The sequence below is a fragment of the Drosophila teissieri genome, chromosome 2L (genome assembly GCF_016746235.2).
Source record: "Drosophila teissieri strain GT53w chromosome 2L, Prin_Dtei_1.1, whole genome shotgun sequence".
Lineage (NCBI taxonomy): Eukaryota > Metazoa > Arthropoda > Insecta > Diptera > Drosophilidae > Drosophila > Drosophila teissieri.
In genome coordinates, this window is record NC_053029.1 from 24216044 (window position 1) to 24235958 (window position 19915).

At 38.9% G+C, this 19915-nt stretch overlaps 1 protein-coding gene across 2 annotated transcripts; it reads right to left on the reverse strand.

The window, feature by feature from the left end:
- Positions 1–7969: 7969 nt before the first annotated feature.
- LOC122619395 (troponin C) lies at positions 7970–19242 on the reverse strand. 2 transcript variants are annotated; one of them, XM_043796316.1, is made up of 4 exons: positions 19062–19242; positions 8648–8675; positions 8197–8592; positions 7970–8139 (listed from the first exon to the last, which is right to left on the reverse strand). In XM_043796316.1, exons 1-4 carry the CDS (start codon positions 19065–19067, stop codon positions 8105–8107), a joined length of 465 nt encoding a protein of 154 aa, XP_043652251.1. In that variant the 5' UTR covers positions 19068–19242; the 3' UTR covers positions 7970–8104. The 2 variants fall into 2 exon arrangements, with proteins under 2 accessions (XP_043652251.1, XP_043652243.1); XM_043796308.1 differs by lacking the exon at positions 19062–19242 and adding an exon at positions 13462–13869.
- Between the last annotated feature and the right edge of the window lie 673 nt (positions 19243–19915).

Sequence of the window (19915 nt, forward strand, 5' to 3'; positions counted from 1 at the left end):
TCTCAAGACTTCCCTCGTATGAGTCAGAAGGATTAGGTCGAACCCAATTAATAGAACATTCCATAGATGTCGGTCAAGCAAAGCCGGTGAAGCATCGGCATTGGCCCATATCTCCTGCAAAGGAGAAGACTATGTTTGCAGAAATAGAGAACATGTTAGCGTTAGGCATAATCGAAGAGTCTCGCAGCCCATGGAGCAGTAACTGCGTCTTGGTTAAGCGAGGAGAAAAGGTTAGGCTATGCTTGGATTCTAGAGAGGTGAATAAGCTGACCATAAAAGACGCATATCCCCTCCCTCACGTAGATAGAATCCTCAGCAGATTGCCACCGGCGCGTTACATTACGGGACTCGATATGAAACACGCGTCTTGAGGAGAAGTCAAGACAGTGCACAGCGTTCCAATACCAAATAGGCCTTTATACCAATACAAGGTAATGCCATTCGGCTTGTGTAATACAGCGCAAACGCAATGCAGATTAATGGACTTGGTAATACCAGCTCATTTGCGCAGAAATAGAGAACATGTTAGCGTTAGGCATAATCGAAGAGTCTCGCAGCCCATGGAGCAGTAACTGCGTCTTGGTTAAGCGAGGAGAAAAGGTTAGGCTATGCTTGGATTCTAGAGAGGTGAATAAGCTGACCATAAAAGACGCATATCCCCTCCCTCACGTAGATAGAATCCTCAGCAGATTGCCACCGGCGCGTTACATTACGGGACTCGATATGAAACACGCGTCTTGAGGAGAAGTCAAGACAGTGCACAGCGTTCCAATACCAAATAGGCCTTTATACCAATACAAGGTAATGCCATTCGGCTTGTGTAATGCAGCGCAAACGCAATGCAGATTAATGGACTTGGTAATACCAGCTCATTTGCGCACTAGGGTATTCGTATATCTAGACGATTTGATAAATCTGTCAGATGATTTTAAACCCACATGGAGTTGCTAGAAGAGATTGCAATGTGTTTGCGGAAGGCTAATTTAACAATTAACGTAGCCAAATCTAAATTGTGTGTGACAAAGATCAAGTACCTAGGTTTTATAATAGGGTACGGACAGCTTAAAGTCGATCCGGGAAAAGTTAGCGCAATTGACACATTCCCGATCCCTACGTCGGTCAAACAACTGGGAAGGTTTCATGGCTTAGCGGGGTGGTATAGACGATTTGTAGACAATTAGCCAAGTGTTACCTTTCCACTCACCGAATCACTTAAGAAAAATCGTAATTTTAGTTGGAGTCCCGAAGCTGAAGAGGCGTTTAACCTGTTAAAGTCGGAACTAATCTCTTCACCCGTGTTGAGAACCCCAGATTTCCACAAAAGGTTTATCTTGCTTTGTGATGCGAGTCTCTATGGACTTTGGTGCGTGTTGGTTCAGGAACACGAAGACGGTGTAGAGTAGCATATATGTCCGAGAAGCTGTCGAAGGCTCAGCGCAACTATTCGGTAACAGAACTGGAGTGCCTAGCCGTGATCAGAGGGATTAAGAAGTTCCGTGCTTATATAGAGGGACAAGAATTTTGTATATTAACGGATCACGCATCGCTGCAATGGCTGATGAAGCAGAAAGACTTATCAGGGCGATTAGCCAGGTGGTCGATTCTCCTGCAGGGATTTACGTTTAACATAAAGCATAGACCCGGCTCGTAGTTGCGGACGCTTTGTCGCGTCGCGAAGAAATTGGTGTAGAGGAACTCTCAGATTCCGGTCCCATAATCGACTTGTCGTCTAGTGAATTCGATTCAAAAGAATATCTTGACCTAATCGACCAAGTTAAGCAGAATCAAGAAAGATTGCCGCATTTGAAAGTGTCAGGTAAATTCTTGTACAAGCGAACCGAACCCTCGATAAAAGACACTCTACAAGAAGCGGAGAATTGGAAGCTCTGGGTTCCGAACGCGTTGCGAAGTCCAATTTTGCATCGAGCTCACGATGCTCCCGATTCAGCTCATGTAGGGATGACGAAAATGATAGCGAAATGAAGCGTTATTTATTTTGGCCCGGGATGGTGACCCAGATTCGAAATCACGTAGCTAACTGTAGTATTTGCAAGTCGACTAAAAGTCCTAACCAAATTTTAAGACCGCCAATGGGTAATCCTACCACTTCGCAGAGACATTTTCAAAAACTTTATATGGACCTCTTAGGGCCGTATCCACGATCCAAGAGCGGTAATATAGGTTTGCTGATTATCGTAGACCATTGCACGAAGTTTCACTTCCTGCATTCATTACGGAAATTTACGTCCGAAAAGATTTGCGACTTCTTGGAGAAATACGATTTCTTTACTTTCGGAGCTCCAGAATCTGTGCTAACGGACAACTGATCGCAATTTAAATCAGGCTATTTCAAAACTTTTTTAACGCGATTCGGCGTATCCCATGTGTGTACGGCTCTTTACTCGCCCCAAGCCAATGCGAGCGAGCGAGTGAACCGAGCAGTACTGGCAGCCATAAGAGCTTACATCGGAACATCATAGCACCGGATTTTCACCCTATTATCTGTGTTTTGGTCAGAATATGATTATGAACGGGCAGGACTACGAACTTTTAAGGAATATTCAGTCGTTACAGGATGACACTGCATTGAAAAACTAGCGAATTTATATATATAAGAATAAATTTCAATATAGAAATGTAAATATAAACTTTGAATATGAATATAAATAATCTAATATCGATAAGACCACCTTATCTAGCGAACCATGAATATCGGTTGCTGATTTTTTTTGCCTGCAATAGCAACGCTTGCAAATCACACATTATTATTTTTACCTCCTATTCCTCCACTTCTTCGCTCACCACTAGCGAGAGCGCTAAGAGGGGATGTGGGAAAGGTCCCGTTGCTTTGGTTCGCGTGCTTTTCAAGAAACACGCTGCTGTACCAAAAGCTAGGTAAAGCGCACCACTTGATCATGAAAACTGAAAAAGAGCGCACGCATCGAGGAGTTTTACCAGTATCGACCAAAAAAGGCAGAGTGCCTACAACCTGGCCAAGCCAAGAAGATAATCAGTTTTGTGCATTTACGAGATCGGGTAAATGTCAGTGATATACGGCGTTGTACATAAGCCAATATAATGCATTTAATTAATGCAGCAGCCAGCTCGAAGCATCGCGGCGGAGGAGGCGCAGGTGTCTGTCTGGCAGCGAGTGTGCGCGATCTAGTGTGTCCCCCCAGCAGCCCCTGCAAGGGAACATAACCTCACTTTCTGGAAGCCCCGAGGCAACGGCGACGACGGCTGCGGCCTATTTGTTGCAACGGTGGCGTAGAAGCTAGGCTAGAGGCGGCCTGCGCCTAAGCTATGGCAGCGGAGGCTGCGGCGGTGACCGAGTGGTACCGCAAGATCGTACCTAACCTCACTTTTGGGAACCAGCATGTGAGCAGGCGGAGACGTCACCGGTGCAAGCAGCCGAAGGCGGCGCTCACCCCCTGGAGGAATCCAATGTCGATGAAAGGAGTTTAGAGAAGTTGTAAAATGAATTAAAATTAGATTTAGTGTTTGCCTTAGATTCAATCCTAATTCTGGTTTCGATATTTCTGTCATATAGCGTATAAATTAACAAGAGCGACGAGTGCCATCCCTGTTAAATAACATTTCTACAATTTTCAACTAATAGCAACAGCACCTGCATCTTCGATGGGCCCAGCGAATCGGCAGCGGAGGATCTGTTTGTAAGATTCAATCCTAATTCTGGTTTCGATATTTCTGTCATATAGCGTATAAAGAAAAACAGTAAAAGTAAAAGTATAATCTTAGCTTAAAAAGAATGTATACGAAACTCACTGAAATGAAATGACTTGGAATAATAATGAAATGAAAATGAAGAACTAATTTGTTGTTATCGTTCTTGTGTTAGTACGGTGAAGCGACTGTCGAATGACTTCGAAATTGTGTAAAATAGCGGCGAAGGCTTTGCAAAGGGGTAACCAAAAAAATCTCATAAGTTACCACGGTAGGGAAGGGTAAAGATGTGGGGGCAAATAACATCATCGCCACCCACAACGCTTGTGTGTCTCTCTTATAAATATCTCTTTAGGATCCGTCCGAATGTCTGAACCCTTCAACCTTTTGACCAATCATTTAAAATACAGTAAGTGCACTTAAACCTAATTTTTTGTAGTAGAGAAGTGTATCATATAGGAGGTGAGGAAGACCCACGCCATATCCCACGAGCTTTGTACCGAGCATAGCAAGAAGTGCAAGAATACCGACCCGACTATACGCTAGATAATCTTCATATTCTGGTGAACACTTTCCTCTTGGCTACTACAGTTCTACGACATGATGTGAGTCAAAAGCAAGCGTTTGTCTAGGCTGTGATCTTTCATGTGGTGAAGCCGAGGTCAAGATTCCCAGATGAAGCAGGGAGTGGTGCTTCGATCCGCATGCACGGCAATTGCTGGAATTGCCCTGCCTTAGTTAAAGCCCAGTCTTTAAGCAATTTATGCAAAGTGCGAGCTTTTTTGCTTCTCTGAATCGATTAGCTGGGGTCAGGTTTTTGAAGCTCTGGCAACAATATATTGAGGGTCCAGAATCATTGCAAGACGCACAGGTCGAAGGGCTGAGACTTGAAGCAAAAAGCGCTGACATACGCAAATCAGATGCTCTGTTGCTTCCCACCTGATTGCCTGGCGCATAGCTTGCCATGGCGAACTCAATGGTTTTCAGCGTCCTGCACCGGCTGCTCCGGAACGATGCCAATGATTTCCATTAGTAACTGAATTATAGTTCCCCTTTGAAATTTCCAATCAAGTTTCTAAAGCCGTGTCACTCAGACGGGATCATAGATGCTGTAGCTTCTCAAACATAGAATAAAAGTCCGGCCAGTTAGCATAGCCTCCAGCGAATTTTGGAAGCTCAAGACGGGCAGCGATGGTGCCCTATACCGGAGTGGACGCTGCTGATGGCCACAATCGCGCGGGGAAAAGCCGTCAGCAAAGGTTGAGTGGATTTGTGAGGCGCACTTAAAAAACTCCCTGAGAAATTAAGCGTTACAAGAACATCATCAAATTTCTCAAATCGCTTTCAATTTCATCCAAATCAATCTCTTCAAGCTCGTTCCAAATTTTCCGAAATGTTGGTTTCAGTTCATCGATCAGCTCCAACCTCACATGAAAAACGGAATCGACAAACGAAGTTAACGAAGAACGCGATAAAGAATCTGCTTACCGTTCCACTCTATGTTCAAGCGGGAAGATGAGCGCAAAGGAGGATTAGCGGCAGATTCCCTTATTTGGCTTTAATGTTCAATGCCTTTAATTTTCGTTCATAGTAGATAAATATTGTTTTTGCACAAATCACTCAGCAGCAGTAACAGCGAATTAAAGTTTATGCTTTAAACAGCTTTGTATGATTGCACTATATATTATTTATGCATTGATCACGTCGGCAGTAACAGCGAATTGAAATTGAAGCTTTAAAAAGTTTTGTATAATTTGCATTATATATTGTTTATGCATAGATCACGTCGGGGTCACCAAAATGTTGACTTAAGATGCCTTTTCCGCAAAATGAAAGACGATTTTTATGGTACCGAATTCAAGCGTTTTAATTTAATTTTTTCCAGAAATTTGGAAGCGGTGTGCATGCTTGGCATACGAACGAGAGAATTGAATGCAGATCGACTTAATTGCAGAGCGAACATTAGAACGCAAAGCCAAAGGTGTAGGCGGGAGAGTAATAAACAAAGAGGGAGAGCGCGAGAGGGAAGAGCTTAGATGTTCACACAGCTAATGCTGTTGAAATCTGTCTCCAAAGTTGGCATGTTTACAAATAACAAATTTAGGAATTTCCAGCAGTTGCAAGACCCTACAGGGGACATTGCAAAATATTACTTCCCGAAGGAAACAGTTAGCCAATTTAACCAATAACGGAAATACACAAAAAGCCCTAGTCATCTATCTTTAGAGCCTAAGATGACATAAATTTGTCGTGACATCCGCTGGATAGGTGAGAGGCTTACCAAGATCCTATGATAGCTTACGCAGCAAATTCGTGCTTGAATATCGTATTGTAGTGTACGTAGTACGACAGATTTTAACTAGCTGGTCTTTTAATAGTGGGTGGCAATTACTAATAAAGGGGACCTTGTACTTCCTTCGCTAGGGATGCGCACTCTTGCTATGCTCGGGTCTAGCTCGCCGTAGGTCGGGGTTCTTTTAGCTTAGGATAGCACGAAACGCTACTACATTTTATAAGTGCGTCTTATTCAAACAATATTCAAAACTGGACTAATAAAAGAAATGGCTCTATATTGATACTACGGATGCACGCCGACACGTGTGAAGATAAGCTACAGATTCTGATAAGTATTGGGAATTTGGATGTTAATAATTCCCTAAGTCTTTACCCTCCCCACCATGACAATGCTACTTAAAATATTTACATTGTCCCTTGGCCCAAGTTCAAATCAACTCTACCGCATATTTAAGAAAGTGTTCGACATAAGTACTCGACAAACCATTAAATCTATTTATTCACAATTCATTCTTGTTCAATATATCTCAATTATAACTCTATTTATATAGATTCATTTCAGTAAGTTGTTCCATTAAATCTCTTTTACAAACTAACAAATTTTAACCTACGTATAATTATCCTAGACATTCTCTAACTCTTCATTTTCGTTTATATTTAGTGAGTAAAATAAAGTATATAAAGTAAAGTATAGGTAAATAGATATAAGTAATTAAATATAAAATTAGTATATATTTCATACAATTTTTAGCCAAATGCAGATTTTATTTTAATTAGACGTTCGAGTGGCATTTTGTAGAATTTTAATATAGGTAATTCATAAAATTGGTTTTTATCATTGTTGTGTTTTAGTACTCACGACCTTAAATATCCACTCCATGATGTGCGTAAAGTTGGGCCCAAGTTCACGTTGACATTGTCGAGCTGTAGGTCAAATTTTAAAGGTGCTAATTTAAATTCCTAATCAAATGCCAAAAGTTCCGTCAATCTGCGAGTATTTAATTCATTATTAATTGCAATACAAAAGAAAATCAAGAATCAAAACAAAACACCGAAATGCAACTGCAGCGCTGCAGCGATAAGACCGCTGACAGCTACGCTGCGCTGCGATAAGACGGAATCACTAAGTTAGACCTCCGCTGGTCATATGAGGTGATCCTCACTGCGTAACGTTGATGATGTCCAAATATAATTAAATCCGATCCGCCCGTCTAAACTTCTGCACAGCTGGAATAATCTGGATGAGCTCTAGCCTTCCAATATATTGGCCAGTTACCATTCGGCAGGTGGCCGGTTGCGTAACTTTTTGGCTGAAGGTTATGTCGACCTTTGGCCTCTTCTTGAAGCGAACTGGGTTTAAACAATGAGCTGATGCGGTGGTCGACGAGACGGGGGGGAAGTCGGCTGTAGAGCAACCAAATGCCCTTATATAGGCCTTGGCCTTCCTTACGCCTTGGGGTCGAATCCCTATGAAAACTGGGGTTAGAAATGGGAACTCACTCTATCGCACTTTTTACCTTTTCCACTTTCACACAAATCACACACGGAAATTTATTTGAATATCCCACTCTCGTTTTTATTGTATTGGATATATATAATAAAATTATATCTCCACGTGTATATGATGTTTTATTGGGCAGCTACAAAAATTATGAGCGTTCGCCAAGAGGTTTTATCTGATAATGAATTAAGCTCTGGGAAGCTGCATGCCGGTGGCCACTGCTATAGGCTTTCCATTCCCTAGCTGTACAATCGTACGATCATATTCTGTTCTGTTTGGTCTAAAACAATTCTCTCACTTTTTGGGTTATCAAAAGCTGCTATAATTTTGGGCGAGGGTGTCTTGAAGAGTTGTTGCAGTGTAAAGTTTGAGTTGGTCACTACAGTATGCCTCTCCCCTTGGCCCAAGTCTGCATCAGGACGGAGGCATTAATATGCCTACACTGTTATTTCAAAATGTGTTTCACAAAAATGCGAAAAAAAAAACATATTTTACGATTTCATACGATCAATTTACTTTTTAAAAATAATAATGTAATGTTTTCTTATGTTTTACAATTTTGATTGCATAGAAAATTTTGTTTAAGCTGAAATACTTATTTCGATGTACTCTTTTAATACGCCTTTAATCATCGCCACCAGTCATTACTTCCATAAATTCTACAAAACAAAAAATGTCATAAAAAAATAAATCGTTCATAATTCAGATTTATATACCATCAAAATCAACAGTTCCCGATCCATCGGAATCAATTTCCTCAATCATCATGTCCAGATCGTCATTTGTCAATTTATCATCTAGTTCGCGCAGAATTTCACGAAGAACACCAGTTGTTATATATCCATTTCCTTCTTTGTCGTAAAGGCGAAAAGCTTCCTTCAATTCAGCCATCATGGCTTCGGCGTCCTCTTCAACAAGAAAGCGGGCGGCCAGTGTGGTAAATTCTTCAAATTCAATTTGACCTGAACCATCCTCATCGACTTCAGCGATGATGTCAGCAAGAGTTGCATCATCAAGTTGATGTCCCAACATGCTAAGTATCGTACCCACCATGGCTGTGTTGATATATCCATTTTTTTCTGGGTCAAAAGCATTAAATGCATTACGTAGTACTATTAAGAAATGATTTTTGGTTAAAGAAATAAGTAAAATGTATTATACACTTACATGCTGTTTGCTCCTTAGTCAATTCATCCTATGAAAAGAAACGTGTTTATTTAGAAAAATACAGCTTACGCATAATACTAAAATAAAATGTTATTTAATTTATCGATCAACACCCAGGTTAAATTTTATGCTCTTATGTGTGGCTTGATGTGCATAAAGTGACCTGCATATCTATACCAATATCAACGTTTATATAAGACTAGTAGATATGGAGACGAACGCCATGCAGAATAGAGGGATGATACAAAAATCCCTTTCTACTGAATTTTCCTTAAGGAAGCTGTTCTTTTCTTTGAAAGATGGTATTAAAAAGTTACATTCATCCAAATTTAGACTGTATTTCATAAATGCTTAGGTATATATTATATTTTTCACATCCGGTCCGCGCCATTTTTGATAACAATTGATCGCCGACTGTATATTATCTTACAAAACTAGCAACAAAGAATATGCTAATTCCGCAATTAACGAATGCCAAATTGCCAGTATAATTAGTAATTCTATTCCGGTAATAAGCAAAGTTCGTCAAAAGATCACTAACTCCACAAAGGGATATGGCGAAATATTACTTCCAAATGGGAAGAAATCACGGGAGCACACAAAAAGCTATAGTCGGCTAAAGAAGTCTTTAGCAGGATTCAGAAGAATTAAAGGCTTCTGGACCCAGCAGAAGCCAATAATCGGCCAAAAACGATGATTATGTCGAGTCAGTTAAGACTGACGAACGGTAATAAAACTAATTATTTTTCAGGTGCATTTAATATTTAGTCTCGTTATGTTGGATAGGTAGGGGCTTACCAAGATTTATAAATTATCAATATTTCCTCATAATCATTAAACCTTATATTTATTTATTTATTGCGGATGCGGGATGCTGGACACGATCTTCTCTAACGGATGATGATGGTCACGACGCCACTGTACTGCTCTTTTGTGACTTATCCAGTTTCAGTTTCGCTAGAAATGCTATGGTAATGAAGCTAAGAATGTGCTGGTCGCCTAAGATCTCGTTTTTGTGGTCTTGTTGTCGGATTTTCTCTGGATCTAAAATCTTTTGTCTCTACGAAAGACTTAGTCCCTCCGGCACTTGTAGTCTAAAGTCTCCTCTGGACACAAAACCTTTGGTCCCACTGCTTTTAGAGACTTATGGTCTTTTATACTGGACTAGAGATTTTTTGTCTACTCCTGTAATTGGCTATATGAGCCAAGCCTTCCCACCTAGGAGAAATATTTCACAATTTCCACTATTTGGGAAGTCAGTACCGGACTGAATGAACTTTGACAATTACTAAAGTAGAATTTCCTTGTGAAAGATTTTGGACGTTCGACTGGATTGTCAAAATTGCATTTTCTTTAATGCTATGAGTTTAACGCAACCAGCCAGTTGTACCCGCTCCTACAGATTCTTGGCTTATTATTGTGGTTTGCTATAGCTGGCCATGCGGGTAAATCAATTTCTCAGCTCAAATTACGGCTGGATTTTAAGCTGTCAATGACAAGACCATTAAACAATGTGTGTTTATAGCATCTATTACATGTTTTCTACACCCCGACACGCCGCTGGTATTGCCCACCTCATATAACGTTTTGTCCATGTATTCCCATTTGTTTCATTTTTACCGGTAGGCCTAAGTCTAGGTCTGCTAATTGCCGCCTAGTTTTCGTAAAACCGGGCAAAGCCGTGGATGATCATCCTTACCCCAAACATTGCATTCTGATCGACTATTGTAGGTCACTTCAAACGGTAACTAAATTTCCAGCCTTCGTACGTGCGTACGGTCCCATAATGTCTATGGGCGGGTTGTTCCGTTACTAGCTTTTCTACCATAGTTGGGCGGTAATTCTTGTTGATGGTTTTGCTGACGTTACATACTTCTCACTCGTTAACTATCTATTTCGTCGTTCATATCGTCATTAGTGCAAAACACCATTCGTTTTCGATATGTTTAACGGTCAACGGTCTGAAGCAAGTAGATAAATGAAAGTGGAGTTCAGGTCGATGTGAATGTTTGGCTCTTCAGCTCAGTGTTTTGTACTTCATTCATATTGATTCGGGACCACATTCAGTGAGCCCCAGCGGTACTCAATTGTGAAGACGAATACCTGTAATTTGAGGCTCCATGGAGCAAACCTCCCGAACAGAGCATTCCGTTCATATAAGCACAGAATTTGTTGATGCTGGGAATAACGGCATAGCATACCAGGTCAGTTATGATGTGCCTTCTTTAGTTTAGCGGACATGCATGCGATTGGGTGTTCACTGCCTGAGACATCAGTCTGAAACAAGACTCGTCCCAGTCCAGTGGTCGATGCATCGTATTAAATATAAAACGTTCTTTTGAAATAAGAGTTGACCAACACTGGTGCTGTTGTCATGATATATTTTGACATTTCAAATGCCTGAACTGCCTCTTCCGATAATTCAAATTTCTTTTTTTTCGATCTATCTTTAGACGGTTGTGAAAAGGAGCTGCAGTCTGGGCAGTTTTTTGGATGAAATTCCCGTCACGCGTCGACCATGCATCCACCTTCTACAACATATACCAGATATTTGGCCTGACTATAGCAAAACATACTTTTGTCTACATTTATTGTAAGTTTAGCGCGTTGTTAGCAATCATTAACCTGGCCGAACATCAAAAGGTGCTCTTTAAAATAGGTGAACAGACCAGCAAGACAATATGGTACACGAACACATGTTCGCGTAGATCTGCCGGATTAACTTTATCCGTTAGTAGAGACATTTATTGCGCGACGCGTCGGGGAACCGGATCTCTTTTGATTATGATAAAGAATATATTTAAGAACAACACCTCATACTCCAAACCCAGGGAATGGTAGGGAATCGATTTATTTTCTCCATCAAAGTTCAAAAATATGTGAAAATTAGTACTTCGGTAAAACAGGTATGCCTGCACGTGCAAAGAATATTATACATTTATTCTACCTTGGTTCTACAGAGATTTGATGACCCTTTCCATAGAGACCATAACCAAGCCGGTCGGGTACATATTTTACCTAAAAATCGACCGCAAAGTCCGTATTTTCTATAAAAAAAAACACCTGCTTCTTTTGCAACCCACAAAGGTTCAACTTTAAACACGTTTAACTTCTAAAATACTGAACCTATCATTTTTTGGATTCAACCCCTTTGAACTATTACCTGTCGAATGCGATATCCCATGCAACGATCCGTTGTCATCAAAAATTTGATTTTTGTATAGTATCTGTATCTTCTGCGCCATTTTGCGACGTCCCACTACGAATTTTCCAGGCAAAAGATACTTTCAACTCAGCGTATAAAACGCGCGGCTTAGTGCAAATTCTGCTACAAGCGCAGTCGCTCCGCAGTACAAAATTGTATGGCGGACATACATTTTTTCCTGTATTGGCGGCAATCCCTGACTTTGTAATGATTTTAAATGAAAGTATAATGACTAATTATTCTTCAAAAAAAATTAAATGAGGTAAAATTGCATGATTATAATGAACAAAAAGTACAAAGAAGGTAAAAATAGAAAAAAAAAAAAAACTAAAGAAAAAATTAAAAAATATTTAAAATTTATTTATTGTTTGTTTTTTAAACATTAAATATGACCATATTACCATTTTCTGAGAAAACAAATGAAAAGTATTGGTCGAAATTGGACACAAATTGAGAAAACTGCCTCTAAAAACATTAATTTTCAAGAATAAAATCTACTCTTTATCACACCATATTGTATGACCACTTAATCGAAAGGTTCTACAATTACCTTTCATTGTGAAAACATCTCAACTGGTTTAAGTTATGATTTTTGTAACCCAAAAGTATCTAAGGCGCCACTGTGCAACGGGGGGAGTATGTCAAGGCTCGCAGCCGCCAGCATCTCCTAAATTGACGTCTTTAGTTTGTCAGCAGTTTAGATAAAAGTCAGCGTTTCTTATGCAGATTAGCTACGAGAGCATCAAAACTCTCCCCTCTGTCTCTTGTACTCTCGCGCCTACGGTTTGCTGATCGCTCTGCAATTAATTCAATTTTCGCTTTCGTAACCTCTGCATGCGCGCATCGCTGCCGAACTAAACCGAAACCAAAATTGTTGGAATATGCTATTTGTTTACGCAAAAATATTTAATAAGAAGGCTTATCAAAGATACCCGTTACATATGTATATAGTGGGAGTGCGAGGGAGATTGAAGAAAGAAAAGTCCCTTGCCGAAATTGACAAAATTTGTGTTGCCTATCGATAGAAAGTTATTTCTATTAACAATTTAATTCTTCTTCAAAATTCTTGGCGTGACAGCTTTTTGCGGTTTAAAGCGGGCAAATACAAAAAAATAATAGGATACAAAAATGTCTGACTAATATTAAATATAAAGGAACGCACCCACTCTTTAACATCATTAATAAAATACATTTCACTTCCCAAAAACACGCAAAATATTTAATTTAATTCAAAATTTTATTCAAAAGTTTTCCTATCCAGAGTACCCAAACTAGCACCTTGGTGTCAGTGTCAGTATAGCAGGAGCGCGGAGCGGAGTACTGAAAACATTTAACAAGTCATGTGGAACCTCATCGCTTTACTGAAAATTTTTTTAAACCAATGCAATGAACAATTTATTGATACATTGCAACCGCGCATTACGAGGAAAAGCTACACAAAGTCTCACAAGGCATCAGAGAACCATTGAATTTAAAACAAGAGACAATATTTTGAGGTGTATGTATCTAAACACGTTACTTGTAGATTAGATTCTATGTACGTTGAAAAGTATGTCACAGGTAGAAGTAATCGTTTTCGACCATATCGACCAAGTCCCGACTTACTCACCCTTTTGGAAGCGTCGGTTTCATCATAATCCTTAAGGTGTTCGCCTTGTCTATACTGTTGTAGTACTATTCTTCGGTACGAAGATTTGGTTACGGTCATTAAAATACAGCGAAGACTTTTCCAGCTTATTATCTGCTCGAAGAAGTCCATCTTGGTCAACGAAAGGTAATAGCGAGGAAAGTGAGCTCGACTAGATTAATCCTTTAGTGTACGAAGATTTTCCAAGCAAGACTCTTCGAAAAAATTTCAGTACTGGCTTCTCTGTTACTGTCATAGGTGGCCAATCAGTTATGGGGTCCGAGACATCTGAGCGAGTGCAACCTCCAGATACAGTCCAGCCTATGCGGATATTTTGAATTAGGGGCAATCCCGGCAGAAGCTTGACTTGACCGACGCACAACATATAATATCTTAGAAGAGACTGGCGCCATATAAGCAAATATATGCATTGAACTATGATTTTGGGGTATGATCCAGGTGCAAATGTCAATGTTAAGGCAGGGCTTACTATCGGTAATATTGGAGTCAATAACAGCAGTGATGTCGTTCGAGTATTTAGACGAACCATCTGTTTCAAAACTAGAATTGCCTATCCGGTAACACAAGCGTCTTCTTAAGTTGAAGCTGATTTTCAAAAAGGAATGTTAAAAGTGCAGTTGAGAACCCAAATTGGGCACGGCAAGGAACAAAGGTTCCTGAACGGCTTTTTACTGGTACGGTGGCAGTAGCTAGGGGCACAACATCTTTACGAAGATCCTGTGCAAGAATCGCAGCAGTCGTTTCAGGCAATGCCGGGCAATGTAAGTCAGAGGCAAGCGTTTCTTGAAGCTGTGAAGTGAGGGCAAGTTTTCCAGGTGAAGGAGAGAGTGGGGGAGAAAAATAAGGAATAAATTTTTCTCAACTTTGTGGGACTATATCTCGGAATCCTTGGGTCAGATATTTTTTGTGTTAGTAATATGTGCATCGTAATCTGTAAATGTAAGCAAATGAAGTGAAATGAATGTTATGCATCGTAGTTGTTCACTTGTCTTGTTTTCTGTTGCATTCGCACAGCCAATCAGAAAAATTTATGTATACGTAAGGATTCTCTTGCTATTCGACACTGTTCGCCGTTAGAACCTACTCATCTTGTTTCCTTTTTTCGTTTCGTCAGCACCGATAACCTTCTCGCTAAGATAATGGCGGAAATTAATCTTTTCTTTTCATTTTGACCAACTTCACATCCTGCGCGCATGGTAAATTTCTTTCTATCTTTCTGTCAAAGTGATTAAAGAATGAGTTCTTATGTTTATACCCGTTACACGTTTTGTAAAAGGGTATTGTAGGGTACCGATAGTTACGTGCTATGCAGTGATATTAACACAGTGTCGTTTTGAATCCATTTATTCAATGTAATCAACTTTCTTATAGGAAATATGTCGCTGCCGGGGACGTGGACCGGCGCTCTTATATATTTCTTATATATATTTTTATAAGTATCGCTGTTGGACATCGCTTAAGGGCGGGTGAGGGCTATAGGCACGCACAATGTTTTGGTCAGCATTTGACTATGCAATTATATTTTGTGGCCTTCAAGTGGGGTGTCTTATTACACATTGGGTCTGGCTGTTTACGTTGCAACAGAGTGCTACAATGTGCTAATTCGATATGTGCGTGTACCATAGAAGGCCCCAAGCCTTCAGGCACCATTTGCTCGCCATATTTTATTCACGGGATCTTGGTAAGCCTTTCCAACATAACAAAAGCAAGCAAAAATAGTCCAAAAATACTACCAATGGAAACAAAATATATTTTGTACCGTTTTTCAGTAATCAGTCCTCACTGCCCCACAAGCTTAGCTGTCTCTTGAATTATATTGGCGTTAATTAAAAAAGGGTCGGTCTTCACTTAGCTGGAACAAGAATATCTCACACTTTAAAGAATTTTAAAATTAATTTGAATACTGTTTAATGTTTTCATAATAATAAATAATAATAAAAACCGGATTTCTGTAGGTCTTCTACACGATGGTTCCTTTTGCGTTCACCTTGTTAACCTAGTCTGGGATTATTTCGATCCGAGGGCTGTACATGAAAAACCGCCTAAAACTGCCACGTCCAATCTATCTTTTTCTTCATTTGACTTTTAAATTTCTAACGACATTTTGGATCCGCCCACTCTAACGCCCACAAACCGTATACACCGCAATTTTAAATTTGTTTTTTCTTTTTTATTTTGTTTTTATAATTTTTTTGGATATGTAAAACAAAAAAAAACCTGAGTAACGGGTATTTTCTAGTCGAGAAACTCGACTATAGGGTTTTCTCTTGTTTTTATAATCATCCTCGATCTAAAGATAAATAAAAGCTAGAAAGCTTAAATTAAGCATGCAAGTTCCAAATACATGTTGCCAAGCTTAAGTATGAAATCTTCAAAAATACCTTTAGAAAGTGAAATTACTCTTTAAATCGCAAATGATAGTTAGTGCATACTCATTTCCATATTCTGATATAGGAAGTGTATCAATTGTGTCTATTAGAACTAGATCAAATGCTGTTTCTGGTGTTTTGGTCATGGTATCTGTTTTTTGTGTCTGTAATTTGTGGCCAGTAATGCATTTTTGTAATTATTTCTCGGGGCTCTAGAAATTCCTGACATACAACCTTTAGAAGAAACGTCAAAAAATTTTTAAAATTCGTCGTCTTTTTCCTAAAATTTAATTATGTCAAAATTTGGTACGGACTATGTTTGGTAATTTGAAGGCGACTGTTGTAAATTAAGTGGCTTGTCTTGGCATATTTTGCTAAGCATTGGTTTGACAATTTTGTTGATAAGGTACACCTTGCCTGTTGGAACGCCTGTGGTGATATGCAGATGATGAATTCCCCCGCGACTACAGAACTGCTTGAAAATTCCTGATGTAAAAGCGGTACCCCTATAACTAACGATGCTTTCCAAGAAGTGATGCTTGTTTTCCGAACTTTTTCACTACTCCCTCGCTTCCCGTTGACTTTGTAGAATAAAGCCAAATGAATATGGAAAATCCATCCACAACAGCCAAATTGTGGCTATATTGTATCCGTGAGTGGTTCAAAGTGGTTGATATGAACTCTCTCAATGTAAACGAGTAAATCTTCATTTTTTCCACGCTTGGGGTCGTTGATCAAGCGAACTACGCATCCTTTGACTACTCGTTCTACCTTCTGATGGAACCCTGGTATATAATACTTCTTTTTAAATATTTAAGATGGCGATAGTCTCAACAAAATCATCTTTTGGTTGTCTACCAGGTGAAGGAAGTCTATTTTGTCTAAGACAGAGCTTTCCTCCGCCGCTTTGAGAACGATATCAAAGCATTCTGTTTTTTTCGTTTTATTTGTCGATATAATATCGTGGCCGATCCGGACACTATTTGGACCCGTTTTCAAAAGTAATCTGCAAGTTTTTGATTCGTTAGAACTAATTTCCATAGGAATATGACATTTATATAATTGGAAAGAAGACTTTCGGGTGAGATTAATGCGGAAAGCTTTGAAAATTAAGGGATAGTTGGTATAGCAACGGGCGGACAGTCAGGACAGACAGTCTAACTTTTCTATAATATAGTTTGTTGAATATCTGTCAACATATGTTTACGTTCCCTGAACGACTTATACTTTTCACCGCATATAAGCCAGTTCATGTATTTTTGGGTGATTGGACATTTCCTTAATTATGTCTTAAGTAGGTCTCCTGATGACTTGATTTGTTCTGTGGGGTACCCTGTTTGACTCGTGAAATTACACTTAAATATTGAGTGCATTTTGCGGTAATCTTAGGATTTGTGCCAAACTCAATAATTTCGACTATCTTGCAAATCGCAAATCACTGATGATTTCATTTTGTTTGTTTGTTAAGTTTAGTATATTTATTCTTATATATTTGTTTAAATTATTTAGTTTTTATTATATATTTTTTTAAGATTGTTGTGCAAATATACCGCAGTAACGGGTTGAACCGATTTGAACTGTTGCACTTTTGAACCAATCGGATCCATATTATATTAACAGAATGCAGTTCTGAGGTATTTGGTGAACTAATAGGGGATGCATATTGATAGAAATTGGGACGAAAAACAAGAGAGAACGCTATAGTCGAGTTCCCCGACTATCTGATACCCGTTACTCAGCTATTCGAAGTGCGAAGGAGAGTCTTGACGGTTTTGTGGGCTAGAAAGTTGAGATTAAACATACGGACTCCAGAGACATAGACGCAGCGCAAGTTTGTTGATTCATGTTGCCACGCCCACAAACCGCATAAAACTGCCACGCCCACACTTTTGAAAAATGTTTTGATATTTTTTCATTTTTGTATTAGTCTTGTAAATTTCTATCGATTTGCCAAAAAACTTTTTGCCACGCCCACTCTAACGCCCACAAACCGCCCAAAACTGCCACGCCCACACTTTTGAAAAATGTTTTGATATTTTTTCATTTTTGTATTAGACTTGTAAATTTCTATCGTTTTGCCAAAAAACTTTTTGCCACGCCCACTCTAACGCCCGCAAACCGAAAAAAACTGTCAGTGTTGAAGACTCGCCTTCGCACTTCCACTAGCTGAGTAACGGGTATCAGATAGTCGGGGAACTCTTGTTTACTTCTAGAACGTATCGGATACTTATTGCCTTGACTATAAAATAACTGCCCTCATCCCAGTCGATTGATTGTTAGAGGAAAACCCCATCCCCATTTAAGAATATGTCTAGAATAGAAGTATACGACGTTCATGTATATTCCCTAAACTACACGAAAACTGGGCAAAATCACCGATTGCGTAAATGTAATAGGACTCCCTCCCTTATAGCATGATTAGAAAGGACTTCTGAAGCCATTACCAATTAATTTAAAAGACCAATTTAAAAGACTTTTAAATTTGTCTATCATAGTCCACGAAACGATGGATCTAGAGACGCAAAATTGGGTAGTATCTTAAAAAAAAATGTCCAAATAATAATATGAAAAAAAAAAAACAAATCACTTCTGTTAGGGCGTGGTACTTTCTCCGTGTTTGTGGGCTTTAGAGTGGGAGTGGCCGAAAAGTTGTTCTCAAATCAATAGAAATTTGCAAAAATAATAATAATAAAATTGTAAACATTTTTAAAATTGTAGCCGTGGCCTTCACGCAAATGCTGCGTCTGAACCGAAAGAATCTGCAAGGCTAATTTTAAACTAAACTAGGATTTCTATATTCATACAGTAGATGAACAGAAAGATGGACATGATCTGATGGGCTCGACAATCTGGATGACACGAAGCCGTTTCACATATATGTATAATATATGGGCATATTATTTTACTTAAGACAAAAGTTATCTCGTAACCATTGTTGGAACCTGGGTGTTAAACCTTAACTCCCTATTTAAAACGTTCTATCTTTTAATATATTTTTTGAGCTCATCAAATATGTCACGCTTAAAATCGTTGTCAGTTTAAATATCATCTGAAAAGATTAAAACTCTTGGTATCACTCATATTATTACTCCGAATAACAATCTTTAAAAAAAGTTTGAAAATTAATGAGATTTTAATGTAAAATAACTTCGTAACGTTTACTTGCAATACATTTTTTGGCGTTTAACTTACGCTCATTTTCTCAGCTTATTTGGCTTAAAACTGAATGAAGAATTAAGAATGAAAAAATAACACTTTGTTGATATAAAGCTAAATAAACAATTGAAGACGAGGAATAAACTTTGTATTGACGCGATTAAAACACATGTGGGCTGTGTGAATTGTGTGGATGCATCTCAACATTGAAGAACATTTAGACTTAACACGATGAGAGCCCTGCAACTATTTTTGTTAAAACAAAAACAAAACTTAAAGCCAAATAAAAAAGCAATCATAAATATTCCGTATGTCATGTAACTCAAAGATAATTTTATCCACAAGCCAGAAAAATACTCACAGATTTATTTTTAGATATACAATATTCATCAAAATTCTTTATTTTTATAAACCGTACATTGCATTAGATCTTGGAACGTATTATAAAATAGTATTTTTGAACAAAAATTGCAATTCAAATACAAGACAGAACGTTATACTCGTATTTCTCGTCATTCTGTTACTCAGCTAGTGGGAGTGGAAGGGAAATGGAGACAGGCAAAAAATAAATTAAAAAATACTCTTTACGAAATTACTCACTATCGCAACCTAGTAGCGGTTACATTTATTGTTGAGTGGACGTGGCCAATTATTTTTGTTGGCATATTGATAGAAATTGGGACGAAAAACAAGAGAGAACGCTATAGTCGAGTTCCCCGACTATCTGATACCCGTTACTCAGCTATTCGAAGTGCGAAGGAGAGTCTTGACGGTTTTGTGGGCGTTAGAGTGGGCGTGGCAAAAAGTTTTTTGGCAAATCGATAGAAATTTACAAGACTAATACAAAAATGAAAAAATATCGAAACATTTTTCAAAAGTGTGGACGTGGC